The 19,829-nt window shown below is 43.1% G+C and overlaps 1 protein-coding gene across 1 annotated transcript in view; it reads left to right on the forward strand.

Moving 5' to 3' along the window:
• Positions 1-11,050, forward strand: part of klhdc8b (kelch domain containing 8B) — an 89,811-nt gene extending 78,761 nt beyond the window's left edge. The window contains exons 4-5 of the mRNA XM_078210169.1: positions 45-146; positions 10,854-11,050. Coding sequence (XP_078066295.1) covers positions 45-146; positions 10,854-11,050 — 299 coding nt within the window. The remainder of the gene's footprint in view (positions 1-44; positions 147-10,853) is intronic.
• The last annotated feature ends 8,779 nt before the right edge of the window (positions 11,051-19,829 follow it).

Raw genomic sequence — 19,829 nt, forward strand, 5'->3', positions numbered from 1 at the left:
TTTATGGTCTCTCCTACAGTTTTAATAAGTGTTTACTTTTTTAGGTATCTGGACTAAGCAGTCCCGTTCCACCCGGATGAGAGAGAAACGTGCAGACTTCTCTGTGGGCCACATTGGAGGAAGAGTGATTGCTGCTGGAGGTCTAGGTAATAATTATTGCTTGAGTTTCCACTTTCCAGTTTCCACTGAGAGTGATGGGGAAGGGACAGCCATTATTTCCTGCTCATGCGATGTAACACACTGGACAGTCACCGTGATCCATCACTGACTTTAAGCGGTTAAATCAGTTGGATAAAAGAAAAGGGTATAAAAGAGAAATCAGCTTATCCGAGGAACAAGTTCATGAACAAGTTCAGCTCTGGACTACACGATTCTCCAACAAGCTCCAAAGATTAATAGAAACCAGTCGAATCAGAATGCAACACCACATTTGTCGTCTTGTGAAGAACAACACCTCTCTATAAGTGAGAAATAACAGCACATTTACTGAAAACCCATTTGAAATCGAAGGTCAAGAATTACATGTTCCAGGAAATACAGCAAATAAAAGTCGCCGATCCTAGAACAGACACACAATATTAGCTCCAAAATACTTCAAAGCACTCTCGCACCTAGATCTTGTGTTCATATCCATTGGGCGGCACGGTGGCACAGTGGTTAGCACTGCTGCCTCACATTGCTAGGAACCCGGGTTCAATTCCCAGCTTGGGTCACTGTCTGTGCGAAGTCTGCACGTTCTCCCCATTTCTGCGTGGGTTTTCTCTGGGTGCTCCGGTTTCCTCGCACAAGTCCAAAGATGTGCTGGTTAGGTGCATCGGCCATGCTAAATTCTCCCTCAATGTACCCGAACAGGTGAAGGAGTGTGGTGACTATGGGATTTTTAACAGTGATTTCATTGCAGTGTTAATATAAGCCTACTTGTGACACTAAAAAATAAACATTTCGTAGAAAGGACTAAGAATAGTAAAGTAGAAAAGTGACAATCGTGCACCAGGTGAACAAAACTATAAATGCTTCTCAGTGTTTATAATTTTGCTATGCTGAGTGTACAAGGAAAATGGCCCCAGCCAATCAAGGATAGATGTTGAAGGAAGGCTCATTTAAAGGGCAGGGGAGGTGGAGTCTAACATGAGCCCCAACATGAGTTGTTAATAAAATAATATTTGCTGTTTTCCACTCAGATGGAGCAGCATTGGTTATCAAAGAGTTTCGCCGGGGAGTAACAGGTTTCTGTGATAAGGTTAGGAGAATTTGAGTGTTTGTGGCATCAGGGCCAATGTCACTTACCAACTGTATCACTCTTCTCTCTGTGTCAGTAACCTCTTGGTTGAAGCCCCTCTGTACAATTTGAGAACATGATTGCTGTGCTAAAGTGCTTTAAAATATTTTGGAGGGTATGGTAGCGTGCTGTATAAGCCTATCTTTTCTGTGATTGTGAAATATTGAATTATGCTGTGCCTGCCCTTGACTCAGTGGCTTTTATTTGCTATATTTCAGTGAGCATTTGGATCTTGACCTTAGATTTCAAATGGCTTTCTAGTAACTGGTGGTGTTATTTCTCACCTACAGAGGTGTTGTTCTTCACAAGCGAATGGATAGCGGTGCTGCAGTTAGATTTGACTGGTTTCTATCAGTCTTTGAAATTTGTTTTTAAAAATCTTTCCATGTATCATGATTCAGCTCACAAACTTCACAGAACCTCAGAATTGCGTGCAACGTAGAAGGAGGCCATTCGCTCTGTCCCATCAGTGCCAGCTCTCCGTAGAAGCAATTTACTTAGTCCCACTCCCCTGCCTTTTCCCCAGAGCCCTGCCTGTTCTTTCCTTTCAGCTGATCATTCAATTCCCTCTTGAATGCCTTGAATGAACCTGCCTCCAGCACACTCTCAGGCAGTGCATTCCAGATCCTAACCTCTTGCTGCTTGGAAACATATTTCCTCATTTTTGCTGTTGTTTATTTGGTCAATCAGCTGAAATCTGTACCCTCTTGTTCGCAATCCTTCCGCCAGTGGAAACAGTGGGCCCTGTTTTACCATTTTAATTCTAAGTGCTGGGTGGACTTGAAACTGGGGGTGTTTCAGATCCGATTTTTAGACCCGTTCTCAGGTGCCCCCATACACACTCTGCCTGCAAAAATATCAGCGATTCTGAATCGCACTGCACAACCCCGTGGACGGGGCTTAACGCGCCCGAAACCCTGCAGCTCCAATCGGCACCTCCAACTGCGCATGTGCAGAAAAAAAGATAGAGTGAGGCACCTCTGCCACATCGCTCCTGGGCCGGATAATGCCTCCTCTTGGCCCCCACAGACATAGCCCCATCCCCACAACATTACTGACACACTTATACCCCTATCCCCCGCCACCCAGACCAATCGCGGCCCCCTCCCCCCTGCCGCTTCCACCGATCTCAGGCAGAGTGGCAGTGGGCCCCCCCTTTCTCCTCACTGATCTCAGGCAGAGTGGCAGCGGACCCCCCCACCCCCTCGATCTCAAGCAGAGAGCCATCAGATGCTAAGCACTTACCTCCCCACTAACTGGAGCACCCAAATTGGACTTTTGTGGAGCATGTCTGTTTCGCGCCGATTCTGGATGGATGAACGCGGTGGGAAAGGGGGAAGTGCCGGTAAGGTTGGGTGTGCAGCCCATCAAGTCAATTTAAATGCGTGCAAATGCATTTTAATGGCCGTTGCGCCCGTTTCGGGCGCGGTCCCGATCGCGGCCATTTTCGGGCCTTGGTAAAGGGGGAACCAGTGCGGGGGCGGGCGCAGATCGTGCTCGTCTCACGCCCGACTTTACCAAGTTTTTGTGCTCGAAAATGGGTACAACGCGATGGTGAAACCGGCCCAGTTTTTCCCTCTCTACTCTGTTCATGGTTTTGAATATCAAATCACTTCTTAACTTTCTCTTCTCCAAGGAAAACAGTCCCAACTTCTCCGATGTGTTCATGTAACTGAAGTTCCTCATCGCAGGGACCATTTTTGTGAAGCTTTTCTGCACTCTCTCTAATGCCACCACAACTTTCCTAAAGTGTGACGCTCAGAATTGGACATAACAGTTCACTTGATGCTGAACCAGTGTTCTACACAAGTTTAACATAACCTCTTGTACCCTATGCCCCTATTAATAAAGCCTAGGATATTGTATACTTTATTGACCACATTCTCAACTTTTCTGTCACCTTCAATGATTCAGTTTAGTTCAGTTTTTTAAAAATTTATTCATTAGTGTCGCAGGTAGGCTTACATTAACACCGCAATGAAGTTACTGTCAAAATCTCCCGAGTGCCGCCTCCAAAGGGAAAATCCAAGAATTAAACTTCTCTGATCTTGGTTACTCTGCACAAGTACATAGAATTCCATTTTCTTATCTATAAAACAGGCTTTAATGAGAGTGACAGCCTGATGTGATAGATTTTAAACACATCAGTGAATTAAGGCAAGCTTCAACTTGCTACAACAAATTGATATTTCTCAACAAGGAATTTGCGATATTGTCAATTAACTGAAAGATAAAAAGCAGCTGGCTCAATGTTCTTGAAATTCAATTTGGGGCTAGATCAGATAATCCCTGAAAACATCATGAAAGGCATGTTGTTGTGAAATGAGGACAACGTGGCATCTTCATGCTGTCTACCCATCAGCATGAGTTCTCCAGCCTGTGCTAACCAGGCTGTGCATTGGCTGCATGCACCAGCATGGGGCCCAAAACTGCTCGAGCATTTCCTAACGCCAGCCTGCATTGCTTAAAGCAAGTCCGCATCCTTTAAATGGGAATCATGGAGGAAGTGAATCTGGAATTGTGAAGAATGACAGGGACATGAGCAGGAGCTGCCATTATTGGTGTGGCCATTGTTGAACCTGTGGTCAGAAGATGATGGTGTACTCATAACTAATCCTCCTCCCCACATCCCACTTTCACCTCACCTCACAATCTCTTTTGACTTAAAAGCTGCAGTTGGTGTAAGCACAAACCTCTTAGCTCCCGCCTCAGCCACCCTCCCTCATCAAAAACGTACCCTTGGGCAGCACAGTGGCATAGTGGTGAGCACTCCTGCCTCACAGCGCCAGGGACCCGGACTCAATTCCCACCTCGGGTGGCTGTCTGTGTGGAGTTTGCACATTCTCCCCATGTCTGCGTGGGTTTCCTCCGGGTGCTCTGGTTTCCTCCCACACTCCAAAGATGTGCGGGTTAGGTTGATTGGCCATGCTAAATTGTCCCTTAGTGCTAGGAGGATTAGCTGGATAAATATGTGGGGTTCTGGGGATAGGGCCTGGGTGGGATTGTTGTCAGTGCAGCCTCGATGGGCTGAATGGCCTCCTTCTGCGCTGTAGGGATTCTACGATTCTATGATTCTAAATGCTCAGGAACTCCAACTTGGCCAGGCAATGGAAAAAAGCCAAGAAGAGAATGATGATCTAAACACACTATCACTTGTTTTAACATGGGCTGCCACCAACTCAGATATGATTAATGATAGATTAGGGAGGGATTGGCACATACGGAGACTCTGGGTAGGAATGCACTGCACTCTGGGCAGGAGACAAGGACAGCGCCGATCCAAGCTTGCTGAAGAGTGAGGTCACACACGAGTTCTGCTGCACAGGGCAGAGGAGAAGTACAAAGGATCAGGCTACACATAAAATAGAAGCAAATTACTGTGGACGCTGGAAGTCTAAAATAAAAACAGTAAGTGTTGGAAACACACAGTAGGTCTGGCAGCATCTATGGAGAGAGAAAAAGAGTTCGCGTTTCGAGCCAAATTAGACTCCAAACACCAAGAAAAAGGCTGATGAGTGTTCACAAAAACATGCTAGGTGCATTCGGAAGATTCCCAGAAAGCCTGTGTTGAATATCAAAGAGCACGGAGCAATGGAATGGAATAAAATGCTACTCTCACTAATAATGATCATGAAATAACTGGATTGTCTTAAAAACCCATCTGGTTCACTCATGCCCTTCAGCGAAGGAAATCTGCGGCATGCCTAGCATGACCTCATTATAATATTAAACTGCCTGATTATAGTATTAAAATCAGGCTATGATCTTTTTCCCTCCAGATTACCAGTCCAGCCCTCCTCGAGCCCCTGATGCTTTCTGGTTGCTGGAGACTATCCACAAGGCTTCCAGGCTGCATCCCTCTACTGCTGGCTTTCCTACCTAGCAACCCAGCTGGCATCTCCATCTGACTGACTGCCGGGCTGGAGACTTAACTTTTAAGAAGTGATGTTGAGATTCTGCCATTAAATTCGCGTGGATCTTTGCATTCGGGGATGTTGTGTTTAGCTCCCTCACCTGCCCCGAGCCAATATTATTGCTCGCTCCCCACCTCAGAGTGGATATTTGGGCCTTCTCTTTCTTCTGATGGAATTGAGAAATATACACAGGGAGGGTGTGGGAGTGAGAGTGCTGGCGTGTTGTTCAGGAACATCCTTCCCATTGAACTCCTTTATCATGATCTGAGCATCATTTGCAATGGCTTCTCTTCCTGCTCCCCCACCATTATGCCTGTTATTCCCCTCAGGATCTATTCCTGGACCTCTCCTAAATCACATCAATGTGCTCCTCAGCAAAATCATCTGATTCACTTTGACAGCACCAAACTCTACCTCACCACCTCCTCTTTCAAATCCCAAGTCAATAAATTATCAGCCGACTTGTCCCAACATTCAGTACAATTGGAAGAGAAATTATTTTCTCCAATTAAATATTGGGCAGGTCAAAGCCATTGCCTTCAGTCTCCACTGCAAACACCATTTAGGGGCGGCATGGTGGCACAAGGGGCAACACGGTGGCACAGTGGTTAGCACTGCTGCCTCAAAGCGCCAGGGACCTGGGTTTGATTCCCAGCTTGGGTCACTATCTGTGCAGAGTCTGCACGTTCTCCCTATGTCTGCATGGGTTTCCTCCAGGTGCTCCGGTTTCCTCCCACAGTCCAAAGATGTGCAGGTTAGCTGGATTGGCAATGCTAAATACATGGGGTTATAGGGATAGGGCCTGGGTAGGATTGTTGTTGGTGCAGACTCGATGGGCTGAATGGCCTCCTTCTGCACTGTAAGATTCTATGATTCTAACAACCAACTTCATCCCACTCCCTGCCAACTGTTTAAAGCTGAACCAGACTTTGCAAACTTGGCATCATATTTGACGCCAAGGTAAGCTTCTGACCACAAATCACGATCGCTAAGACTGCCTACTTCAAGCTTATCAAGTTACCTGACTCTGCCCTCCTGCCTCAGCAGGGGGAGGTGATAGCATAGTGGTATTGCCACTGGGCTAGTAATCCAGAGACCCAAGGAAAAATCTGGGGACCCAGGTTCAAATCCCACACACAGCATGTGGTGAAATTTGAATTGAATAAAATTCTGGAATTGAAAGTCTAATGATGACTATGAAACCATTGTCAATTGTTGTAAAAACCCATATGGTTCACTGATGTCATTTAGGGAAGGAAATCTGCTGTCCTGACCTGATCTGACTCCAGATCCATAGCAATATGGTTGACTCTCAAATCTCATCCTATGTTTTGGACAGATAGAATTGGACGCCAGCGGGGGAAAGATAGAATCTGGATTTCCACTTAATTTCCAGCCCTTGTGCCACATGGTAGGAATGTGTTGGGAACCATTGAATTATATTGGAATTTTCACTGAGGCATGACACATTGAGACAGGATTTGGAGATGCCGGCATTGGATTGGGGTATATACAGTAAGAGTTTTAACAACACCAGATTAAAGTCCAACAGGTTTATTTGGTAGCAAATGCCATTAGCTTTCGGAGTGCTGCTCCTTCGTCAGATGGAGTGGAAATCTTTTTCAACTTTGCTTTTTCAACTTTAACCTGGTGTTGTTAAAACTCTTACTACATTGAGACAGCCACATGAAATACGATCATGAAAACTGCAATATACAAAAAAAACTGTAAGAAATTAGAATAGGAATGAAAATGCTGTCAATAGATCCTTCAACATTCAGAAAGAAAAGTGAGGTGGTAACGTAATGGGCAGAGATCCTTCATCGCAACTGGACATTGGGAGATTATTGCCTCACACCCAATTTTTAGCTGTTACGCCTCTCTCTCTCTTCACCACATTCAGACTCATAAAAAAATTTGCTTTTCTCCCAGTATCCAGTTCTGATCAAGATGTACACCCAAACCTTTTCTCTTTACAGATGCTGATGGAGCTGCTGTGTATATCCAATATTTTCTGCTTTATTTTCTGAACACTCAGATCAAAGGCAATGAAGGCAAAGCAAAGAAGAGAAATTAAACTTGAAGATAGTCACAGTTATGTCAGTTCTTCTCATGTGTGGATCATGATGAAAAATGAAATATTGATCATATCATTAACTTCAGAGAAGAGGAAGGATAAAATATATTGATTTCAAGTTGGCTTTAAACGTATGAGGCTGAAAAGTGAATTATAAATGGGGATATTTGCAATTTTTGTAACAAAGGTGGAATTCACTTGACAAAAGGATTAGTGTATTCCTTATTAAGCTAGCATAGGATTTCCACATTTTGTGAGGGAAATATTCACCTCAGAATTGCTAGTTTTTGTTTCCATAATTCACTTTCACTCATGCATAATTCACAAGGCGGCATGGTAGCACAGTGGTTAGCACTGCTGCCTCACAATAGCAGGGATCTGGGTTCGATTCCCAGCTTGGGTCACTGTCTGTGTGGAGTCTGCACGTTGTCTGTGTGGGTTTCGTCTGGGTGCTCCAGTTTCCTCCCAGAGTCCGAAAGATGTGCTGCTTAGGTGGAGGGAAAAAGATCATAGCCTGATTTTAATATTATAATGAGGTCATGCTGGGCAACCCGCCACTTTTACAGTGACAGGTGAGCTGGACTTCATTGAGACCTTCAGGCTCATCTGCTTCAGAAGACACTTTTCCTCTCCAATTGAGTTAGAGTGCTGAACTTGCAAAGTCTTATTCATGAAACAAATAAATTCAACAAGAAACAAAAATTGCCAACAATGTTTAGTCATGGGAACGATTTCAGCAGCATGGTGGTACAGTGGTTAGCACTGCTGCCTCACAGCACCAGGGATCCGGATTCGATTCCCGGCTTGGGTCACTGTCTGTGTGGAGTTTGCATGTTCTCCCCGTGTTTGCGTGGGTTTCCTCTGGGTGCTGCGGTTTCCTCCCACAGTCTGAAAGACGTGTTGGTTAGGTTAGAACATAGAACATAGAACATAGAACATTACAGCACAGAACAGGCCCTTCGGCCCACGATGTTGTGCCGACCTTCATCTGAAACCAAGATCAAGCTATCCCACTCCCTACCATCCTGGTGTGCTCCATGTGCCTATCCAATAACCGCTTAAATGTTCCTAAAGTGTCTGACTCCACTATCACTGCAGGCAGTCCATTCCACACCCCAACCACTCTCTGCGTGAAGAACCTACCTCTGATATCCTTCCTATATCTCCCACCATGAACCCTATAGTTATGCCCCCTTGTAATAGCTCCATCCACCCGAGGAAATAGTCTTTGAACGTTCACTCGATCTATCCCCTTCATCATTTTATAAACCTCTATTAAGTCTCCCCTCAATCTCCTCCGCTCCAGAGAGAACAGCCCCAGCTCCCTCAACCTTTCCTCATAAGACCGACACTCCAAACCAGGCAGCATCCTGGTAAATCTCCTCTGCACTCTTTCCAGCGCTTCCACATCCTTCTTATAGTGAGGTGACCAGAACTGCACGCAATATTCCAAATGCGGTCTCACCAAGGTCCTGTACAGTTGCAGCATAACCCCACGGCTCTTAAACTCCAACCCCCTGTTAATAAAAGCTAACACACTATATGCCTTCTTCACAGCTCTATCCACTTGAGTGGCAACCTTTAGAGATCTGTGGATATGGACCCCAAGATCTCTCTGTTCCTCCACAGTCTTCAGAACCCTACCATTGACCCTGTAATCCACATTTAAATTAGTCCTACCAAAATGAATCACCTCACATTTATCAGGGTTAAACTCCATTTGCCATTTTTCAGCCCAGCTTTGCATCCTATCTATGTCTCTTTGCAGCCTACAACAGCCCTCCACCTCATCCACTACTCCACCAATCTTGGTGTCATCAGCAAATTTACTGATCCACCCTTCAGCCCCCTCCTCTAAGTCATTAATAAAAATCACAAAGAGCAGAGGACCAAGCACCGATCCCTGCGGCACTCCGCTAGCAACCTGCCTCCAGTCCGAAAATTTTCCATCCACCACCACCCTCTGTCTTCGATCAGATAGCCAGTTACCTATCCAATCGGCCAACTTTCCCTCTATCCCACACCTCCTTACTTTCATCATAAGCCGACCATGGGGGACCTTATCAAACGCCTTACTAAAATCCATGTATATGACATCAACCGACCTACCTTCATCAACACACCTAGTTACCTCCTCAAAAAATTCTATCAAATTTGTGAGGCACGATTTGCCCTTCACAAATCCGTGCTGACTATCCCGGATTAATCCGCATCTTTCTAAATGGTCGTAAATCCCATCCCTAAGGACCTTTTCCATCAATTTACCAACCACCGAAGTCAGACTAACCGGTCTATAATTACCAGGGTCATTTCTATTCCCTTTCTTAAACAGAGGAACAACATTTGCCACTCTCCAGTCCTCTGGCACCATCCCCGTGGACAGCGAGGACCCAAAGATCAAAGCCAAAGGCTCTGCAATCTCATCCCTCGCCTCCCAAAGAATCCTAGGATACATTTCATCAGGCCCAGGGGACTTATCGACCTTCAGTTTATTCAAAACTGCCAATACATCCTCCCTCCGAACATCTATTTCCTCCAGCCTATTAGCCTGTAACACCTTCTCTTCCTCAAAAACATGGCCCCTCTCCTTGGTGAACACTGAAGAAAAGTATTCATTCATCACCTCGCCTATCTCTACTGATTCCATACACAAGTTCCCACCACTGTCTTTGACCGGCCCTAACCTCACCCTGGTCATTCTTTTATTCCTCACATAAGAGTAAAAAGCCTTGGGGTTTTCCTTGATCCGACCCGCCAAGGACTTCTCATGTCCCCTCCTAGCTCTCCTGAGCCCCTTTTTCAGCTCATTCCTTGCTAACTTTGATTGGCTATGCTAAATTCTCCCCCAATGTACCCGAATAGGCACTGAAGTGTGGCGACAAGGGGATTTTCACAGTAACTTCATTGCAGTGTGAATGTAAACCTATTTGGGACACTACTAAATAAACTTAAAACCAAAACAAAACACTCTCTGCCCCTGAAAAGCTATTTTTGTTGCCACGTCACTGAAGAAAACACTTTCCTGTCTCTCTTATATCCAATTCTTTTGTATCTTATCCAGTATCTTAGAGTGTGACAGTCATCCCCTGTTAAACAAATGCAAGAATAATGTAATAAAACTGTGCATGTGAAGAGTATGTAATCCAGAGCTCCTTCCAAACCACTATCTGATGTTTATATTTTTTGAAGAAATTCCTTGGAAATTTGTATTAAATATTGTACATTCCTGTTAAACCTAAATACTATTGTGCTTTTGCCAAAAGAATGATATTGGTGTTGATTCACAAACAATTAGACCATCACTTTCCTGAGCATTTTAGTTCTCCCCGCTACCAACTGAGCTATCAAAGGAAAACACTCTTTCCCTCCAATACTCTCAGTTCACAGAAAATAAATTACCATTGCTCATCTTACTCCTTATTTGGAAATAACCCCCGTAATATATAATGGGAGAGAGATGCACCATGATGATACTGTACAATAAGCTCTAAACTGATCCAATATTTAGGTGATTTTTAAATGGTTAACTGATGGGTCCCTTATTTTGTTTCATTCAATGTTTTGTTTTTCATTTAAATTGCAGGAAACCAACCGGCCCCACTCGGATCAGTGGAAGGGTTCAATCCAACCAAGAAGAAATGGGAAAGTCTACCAGCTATGAACACCCCACGCTGCTCTTGTTCCAATCTACAAACTGACAACATGCTCTTTGTCATTGGTGGTGTGGCTCAGGGACCCAGTAATGCTGTGGAAGCCTTGTGTGACCAGGAGAGCAGCTGAATACTCTGAAACAGTAGAGGGTGTGGATTCTGTGAATTACTCAAGAACTTGTAGGCTTCTTGGTCCTCTCAGTGTTGTTTGATGATTCTGGTGAAGAATCTCAGTGTTGTCAGTGAAAGCTATCAAAATATCATGTGTGATACATATGAGAGACAAAAATGAAACACAAGGGTGACGTTTTTCCTTAGAACTAGTTTAGTATTAACTTTGTACTTCTTTAAACCCAAGGAATTATGGGATACTGATACCACTTTTAGACAGAACAGAAAGTGAATATAACAGTCTCACACTTCATTTCACTAATTGTGTTACTAACTTTCAGTAGAAGATATCCATCAATGGGTTAATAATAATACCAAGAATGCAAGACGGGCTCAAGAGATTATATCCAATTACTTATTCCATCAACTTCACTTTCCAGTCCAAATATGTTTATAGAAAGGAAACTTGGGAAATAATTCCACTGTATAGGTGGTATACCCCTGTATCCAACATTAGGTATCATTCTTCTTCCAAAGAATAAACTTTGAAGATTTGAAGTTAAAAGGAAATGTTAACATCTCGATGTAGGAATGTGAGAACCATTTAACAAGATGTTTCAGATTAGGGTCAGAGCTGGCAGTAGGACCATGAAGTTGAGTACATTCAAGGTTGTCCCAGTTTAAAGTTGTGTTTGGAAATGTTGTAGCAAGATCTTTCCCAACGTTTTACATTATCACAGTAGAATCTGGTAGTTTAACAAAGTATTCTAGACATACATTACATGGGGATTAAGTATAATCCCTGTGAGGTTCTGGTATTAATGCCATACAAATTTCTGCAGTGTTGAACCAGTGTGAGTGCTGTGACATTCCTGGAGTCACGTTCTAACACTGTAAGTGATGTTTCTTTAACAATATCACTTCAGTGTAAGCATTCTAGAGGAATATTGCATTAGTACAAGTGAAATTATATAGTTATGCTACTCAAGTCTAAGCACAGAAACTTTTTAAAGTACTGCTGCATATGGCATGAGAACTGCCTGTGCAAGCACTTTAATATTCTAACAGAAGGTCCACATCAGATTAGGTTTGTAATGACCTTGAACTGCGAAACTACCAAGTGTTGTGAAGTCCCTATGGCAGTTTAACACAAATAACCATAAGGTTTCTTTACTTGGTACCAAATTAAGTGCTTTAACTTTCCTTGGGTAGGGTCATCCAGTATAAGCGATTTGCCTGACGTTGGTGCCACATTTGTAAAATCTGTACAGTAGTGGTGCATTAGTACTAACATTTTATATATTCTACACTGGTATGAAACAATGTGGTCACTGTGAGACTCCTACACTAGCACTACTACCAGTTTAAGATCCTGTAGGACAAGTTCACAATGTAGAATTGGAAGTAAAGATGCTATCGCACTGTTCTGCCAGGATCAACCATATCATGTTCCTATTTAAGCTACAACTTTCAGGTCAAATTTACATGCGGAGCAACAGAAATAATCATCGTTCAGAATCCCAGATTTTTGCTCTTTTCCAGCTTGTCTCCACCATCAAGCAATTACGGTCTAATATTAGAGTAATTCATTGATTCCATTGTAGCATACTAAAACAACACAGCCTATAAAATGAAATCATAGATTCTTGCCCAGTTTGCAGAATAGTAACTCAGTGTCAGAGAAAGCTGGAATTCCTGATTGTTTTAATTGGGTGAGTGAGGTGGTGTTACTTAATGTGTCACATACATGTCAGCAGGTTGATAAATAAAAGGTCAATGGTTTTCTGCAGAATTGTAACATTAACTCAAGGACTATTAGATTGTATAGTATCGTTCTAAATCAGTTTAAGGGAGGTTCCTTTAGCAATGCCACTCCTTTATAAGTAAGTTTTCTTTGTAGTAGTACCACTCCAACAATCTATTGAGTGGTTACGTTGTTGTATTTCAAATACTGTGAAGTTTCTTTAACAGAATTACTGCAATCGTTCACAAACTAGTGTTGCCTTGTGATGTCCCTATAGAATAGTCACCTCAGGGCATCATCAGTGCCTTTCTTATGGTGGTCTTGCTTCAGTGTGGGTGATGTTCTTATAGACCTATACCCAAGTCCAATTCTGGTGAGCTTCCTCTAGTAAAATTAACTCAAGTTGGTCCTTGTGGCATTCCTGTAATAGTGTCATAACAATATAATTGAGATGTCTGTTGAAGTCTTGAACCAGTGTAAGAAAGGCGAGTTATGTTGCTCCAGTCTGATTATGGCAATGTGACTTTGGCACGTACATGATGCAGGTTAGGGGGAGATGGTGGCATAATGGTGATGTTCCTACACCATTAATCAGAGGCCTGGACTAATTCTTTGGGGGCATGGCTTCAAATCCTGCCATTACAGCTGGTAGCATTTAAATTCAATGAATAAAATTTAGAATTGAAAGCTAATCCCAGTAACCATGAAACTATCATTGATTGTTGTAAAAACCCATCTGGTTCAGTAATGGCCCTTTAGAGAAGGAAATCTGCTGTCCTTACCTGGTCTGGCCTGCATGAGACACCAGACCTACAGTAATGTGGTTGAATGGCCTAGTAAGTCACTCAGTTCAAGGGCAATTGGGGATGGGCATTAAATGTTGGCCTTGCCAGTGAAGCCCACATCCCATGAAAGAATAAAAAAACTAAGGTTCCAATAATAACGCAACACCAGAGTAATTGATAAAATATTTTAACTGTGCTCCAAAAGGGTCAATGAGGTCCCTGTGGTGATGCCACACCACTATGAGCGATGTTCCTTGGCCTTGCACCAAGGAAGCAATGTGTGTTTCCTATAGTAGGGCAAGTTTCTAATAAGTTGGTGTGAGCATCCCAAGCGTTGGCATCCATCTAAGTGAAGTGTGGTTATTGCAGTCGATTAATGTGAATATACAAACATATGGATTATATGAATTAGGAGCAGGAATAAGCCACTTGAGGCTTCTCGAATCTGATCCGCCTTTTAAAGATGAGTGAGGTGTATAAAGTAGTACAGTATTAATATTCTCTCGAATGCCACATCCATGTAATTGAAGTGCTTATGGTATCAGCAGATATTCATGAACAGTATAATTTTCCTCTAGCTATATCTCTCCACTTAAAATTTCTTACAGCATAGTCATCCCACTTCAAATGCAAAACGCCACAGTACTGTACTTCAATAAAATTTGGAGTGGGGTTCCTATAGTATTACTATGCCTGTACAAGTGAAATTCCTATAGTATTACTACAACTATATGAGTGAGATTACTATGGTATCACTATGCCCATATGAGTGAGATTCCTGTAGTATTACTATGCCTGTATGAGTGAGGTTGCTATAGTATTACTACACCTGCATGAGTGCGATTCCTATAGTATTACTCTACCTGTATGAGTGAGAGTCCTGTAGTATTACTATGCCTGTATGAGTGAGGTTGCTATAGTATTACTATCTCTGTATGACATTCCTATAGGATTGTTACACCTGTATGAATGAGGTGCTATAATATTACTGCACCTGTATAAGTGAACTTCCTAGAGTATTGTTATACCTGTATGAATGAGGTTGCTATAGTTGTGTTGCCCCAATCGAAGTAAAGTCCTTGTCATACTGCTGAACCAGTTTGAGTACCATGACATTTCTATGGTAGTGCCGGACAACTGTACATGAATCTTATGATATTATCACTCAGTAGAAATGCGTGAGGCCCTTATACTTACAAAGATGTTTTCCTTTATCATGCTCATGCAACTTTGAATGAGAGCTTGACTGTATGCCAACTTAAAAGAGGGGCCGCCAAAAAATGATATATTTCAGGGTTAGCAATGAACAACTTACACAAAATCTCTGACATTAATGGAAATATGAACACAAACAATAAAAAGGCAATTCATCTTTGGCTTATTAAATTATTTTGATGGTGTTTCTTTTTTGTCCATAATACATGGTGCATCAACTTAATAGCCAACGGAGGAGGAATAATTAAACGAACACTTTCTCTTCGAAGTCATGTAGTTCACCCTTCTTGCATTATGCACGTATAAAAGTGTAAATATATATGTTCCTTCTGTTGCATTATTAAGTTAATATATTGCAATACAGAAATTTCGTCATTTACATTTTAGCTGTTATTCCAATGACTGTTTCATTTCATTAAGCCACTTGATCAAGTGACACAGTTTAGTAGATGGAGAGTTATTGTGATTTTGTTTTACTTTAACTGTGCAATAAAGTCTAAGGGCAGCATTTAATGCAGGTGATGGAGGTCCTTGCATGTTTGCTAGAGAGCCATCAAGAGTCCACTCTGCCACTTATTGGGAAGGCCCGCTGTATTATGTGCCAGTCAGGCTCCTAAATGGACAGCAGTGGGCCTTCCTCGAGATCAAGAACCACCCCTGAGAATGGCTGGCCAACCAGAGGCTGGTAGCCATGCATGGCAAGCTGCGCCAGAGGATCAGTGGCTGCTGCCAGTATTGTACCCAGCAGAGGTCCATGACCACTGAGCAACCTCAGGCCAAAAGTGAGTGAGGGTAGTTTGGGGGTCATAGGATGGAGGGGATAGGGAGGTCAGCCACGAGAGTAGGTGGTAGACTTGCTGAGAGCGACAGCCCTTTCCTGATGATGGGTCCCTTTATTAGTCACTGAATGCCTTCGAATGAGAGATCCGCCCCCTCCCCGAGAACTTGATGCTTTTCGTGCTTCCTGCAGGGGCAGGTCTCGGCCCATCGGCACAATATTAATTGCTTACTTCGGGACCCTCAATTGGCAGGAGGACAAGAAGACCTTTCAAAAGCCATCCCACTCTGATTGAATGAGGGTAGAGGCAGTAAGGCAATGGAGTCCCCACCTGACATCTTCCTGCCCCATTAAATACCCCCCCTCCCCACCTCCAAACCCATCTTGGGAGTGTGCAATAAATTTCAATCTAATTAAAGGAAGAGAACCTGCCACTCCGACCTGATCTAGACAAAGGTGACGCCAATCCCAGTGTATATGGTTGATTCTTAATGTCCTTTAGAATGATTCAACAAGCTACTTAGATCAACCACCGCTTAGTGCAACTCAGGATGCGCAGTATGTACGACCCTGTCACTTTATCCACATTTTACTAAAAGGGGCTAAAAATGTCTGAGATTTCATTTTACATCTTTCCATTCACTGATGCTCCAGGAGGTATGAGGCACATTTTACTTTCCAACATAATGTTCTCCATTTCTTCGATCACATTGTATGCCCTCAATTATGTTGTTCCCTGCAGAAGGGACAGGCCCTAATGAAGGAGCAGCGCTCCGAAAGCTAGTGGCGTTTGCTACCAAATAAACCTGTTGGACTTTAACCTGGTGTTGTTTGACTCCTTACTGTGTTTACCCCAGTCCAACGCCAGCATCTCCACATCAAGGGACAGGCAGTCAGTGCAGGAATCCCCTGTGGTCATCCCCCTCTCTAATAAGTATACCGTTTTGGATACTGTTGGGGGAGATGGGCTATCAGGGGATAACAGCAGCAGCAGCCAAAGCAGTGGCAACACGGCTGGCTCTGTTGTTAAGCAGGGAGGGACAAAGAGAACTAGAGCAATAGTTATAGGGGACTCTCTAGTTAGGGGTGCAGATAGGCGCTTCTTTGGACGTGAAAGAGACTCCAAGATGGTATGTTGCCTCCCTGGTGCCAGGGTCCAGGATGTCTCTGAACGGACAGAAAGAATTCTGAAGGGAGAGGGTGAACAGCCAGAGGTCGTGGTACATATTGGTACTAACGACATAGATAGGAAGAGTGATGAGGTCCTGCAGCAGCAGTTTAGGGAGTGAGGTAGAAAGTTAAAAAGCAGGACCTCTAGGGTTGTAATCTCAGGATTATTCCCTGTGCCACGTGCCAGTGAGGCGAGGAATAGGAAGATAGTGCAGCTCAACACGTGGCTTAACAGCTGGTGTAGGAGGGAGGGTTTCAGATATCTGGACCATTGGGGTCTCTTCCGGGACAGATGGGACCTGTACAAGAAGGACGGGTTGCATCTAAACTAGAAGGGCATAAGTATTCTGGCCGGGAGGTTTGCTAGTGTCACACGGGAGGAACACCAGGTTAAAGTCTCAGAACACCAGGTTAAAGTCGAATAGGTTTATTTGGTAGCACGAGCTTTCGGAGTGTTGCCCTTCATCAGGTGAGTGGGAAGGGGCAACACTCCTAAAGCTCGTGCTACCAAATAAACCTGTTGGACTTTAACCTGGTGTTGTGAGACTACTTACTGTATATTCTCAACCCCCCACTGTGAATTCCCCATCATATTGTTCTCTACTATTTATCCTCTATCATTTTGTTCTCTGCTGCGTATCTCTATCACATTGCTTCCCTCTACATACTCTCTATCACAATGCCCCCCCCCCCCCCACCACCACAGTGTATCCTCCAGCATATTGCCCCCCCTCCCCTACAGTTTGTCCTCTATCACAGTGCCCCTCATTATGTACCCTCTCTCACATTGCTCCCCCTCAGTGTACCCTCTATCACATTGTACTCTAGTGTATCCTCTTATCATAAAGATGTGCAGGTTAGGTGGATTGGCCGTGCTAAATTACCCGTCAGGAGGACTAGCAGGGTAGATATGTGTGTTTACGGCTCTAGGGATTCTATGATTCTGTATTGTTCTCCGCTCGGTACCCTCCATCATATTCTTTTCAACTGTGTACCCTTTATTACATTGCTTCCCATTATGTACCCTCCATCACATTACTCCGCATTTCATTCTCTATATTACATGGTTTCCTATTTTCTATCCTCTATCACACTATTCTTCATAGCACACTTTCTATCACCTAGTCCCCATTCTGTACTATTTACCACTCTGCTCCCAAATGTCTCTTAGCTGCTGTGGACCGCTATACCACTATATTGTTGACTGCTGGGTACTTTCAATTGCGCTTTCTCAATTATGCCTGAAATTATGAAATGTATGAGAGTTCTTGTAGGATTTGAAACTGCTAAATACATCCTCCAAGAGAATACAGATTGCCTGCAGATGTTGTTTACAATGTGATATTGTGTTAAATATCTGTAGCGGTTAGCGCAGAGTGGGACCCATCATGTTGGCTAGTGTCCACAAAGATACTCCACTCACAGCTGTTGGATAGATATCGATGTAGTTTTGGGGAGGGGGGAACATGAAACATATATAGCAAGTATCACCAGGGACATCCAGCTAAACAATTATCATTTTAAATGAATTAGACATTTAAAAAGATCCCTGGAAAGATCAGACCATGGTAAAAGTGGAATTATCCATTGCTGAAACTTATAGAACAGACAAAACAATTTCCAAATTCTGTTCCAATACTGACAGGTTGAGGAGAAATCTGAATTCTAAGCTGATTATAGAGCAAAAGGTTCACCTCTTGTGCTGACAGACTTTTATTCAATGAATCTGCAACCAGTTTGAAATGTGTGAATGTTACATTTTGAGAACATGTCAATTACCTGGAACTGGCATCTGACGAACCCTTTCCATCGAAATCCATTCTATCCAAAATGTTTTATACGGATGACTAACTGCATCAGCAACTATTCTGAAATCAGAGGTGTGCCCTGAAGTCATGGCTGGTTATTTCGACGATATGGTGCACAAATTCCTCCAGGAACATACACGATGACACTCATGAGAGCAAGAGGGTGAGTTAACGAGGGGGACATTTGAAAGAAAGGTTGCTGTTTAGCAGGGCAATTACTGCAGTCTTTGCTGCATGTTGTTTACTACACAAGTTACTAATGTCATTCTGCATGGCTTTGATCTGCCAGTGGAGGGAAGCTGCCATTAAATATGCTGAGTTGCAACACATGTTTTATGCAGGTAGTGAGTGCATGGATCACATATTCAATTTACAATCAATTTTCCTTTGCTCACATATTGATAAAATCTGAATAGCTAAATCTTATTGTTGGTAACAGTTTATTGAAAATAATCTAGATAACAGGTACACAAATCACTGAATAGAATGCCACAGATTATCTTAATTAATAGATAATATATTTTGAAATTAATAAACTTCTCCGTTATAGTGAATAATACTCTGTTCTCTGAAGGAGACACAAGGAAAGTAATAATCTATCACGGACCAGATGAGTAATAGTGATTTCTGTGAGCCAGACAGGCTGGGTAACACAATGATGACAACTGGGTGATAAAGATAGCTAATACCATGATGAGGCAAGTAAGAGGAAATCCATTTTGGTAGGAATAACAGCAAGATGGACTATTACTTAAATGGTAAAAAATTGCAGCATGCTGCTGTGCAGAGGGACCTGAGTGTCCTTGTGCATGAATCACAAAAAGTTGGTTTGCAGGTGCAGCAGGTAATTAAGAAGGCAAATGGAATTTTGTCTTTCATTGCTAGAGGGATGGAGTTTAAAAATGGAGGTTATGTTGCAGCTGAATAAAGTGCTGGTGAGGCCACACCTGGAGTACTGTGCACAGTTTTGGTCTCCTTACTTGAGAAAGGATATACTGGCACTGGAGGGGGTGCAGAAGAGATTCACGAGGTTGATTCCAGAGTTGAGTGGGTTGGCTTATGAGGAGAGACTGAGTAGACTGGGACTATACTCATTGGAATTCAGAAGAATGAGGGGAGATCTTATAAAAACATATAAAATTATGAAAGGAATAGATAAGATAGAAGCAGGGAGGTTGTTTCCACTGGCAGGTGAAACTTGAACTAGGGACATGGATTCAAAATAAGGGGGAGCAGATTTAGGACTGAATTGAGAAGGAACTTCTTCACCCAAATGGTTGTGAATCTGTGGAATTCCC

Source organism: Mustelus asterias, chromosome 3, assembly GCF_964213995.1.
Source record: "Mustelus asterias chromosome 3, sMusAst1.hap1.1, whole genome shotgun sequence".
Classification (NCBI taxonomy): domain Eukaryota; kingdom Metazoa; phylum Chordata; class Chondrichthyes; order Carcharhiniformes; family Triakidae; genus Mustelus; species Mustelus asterias.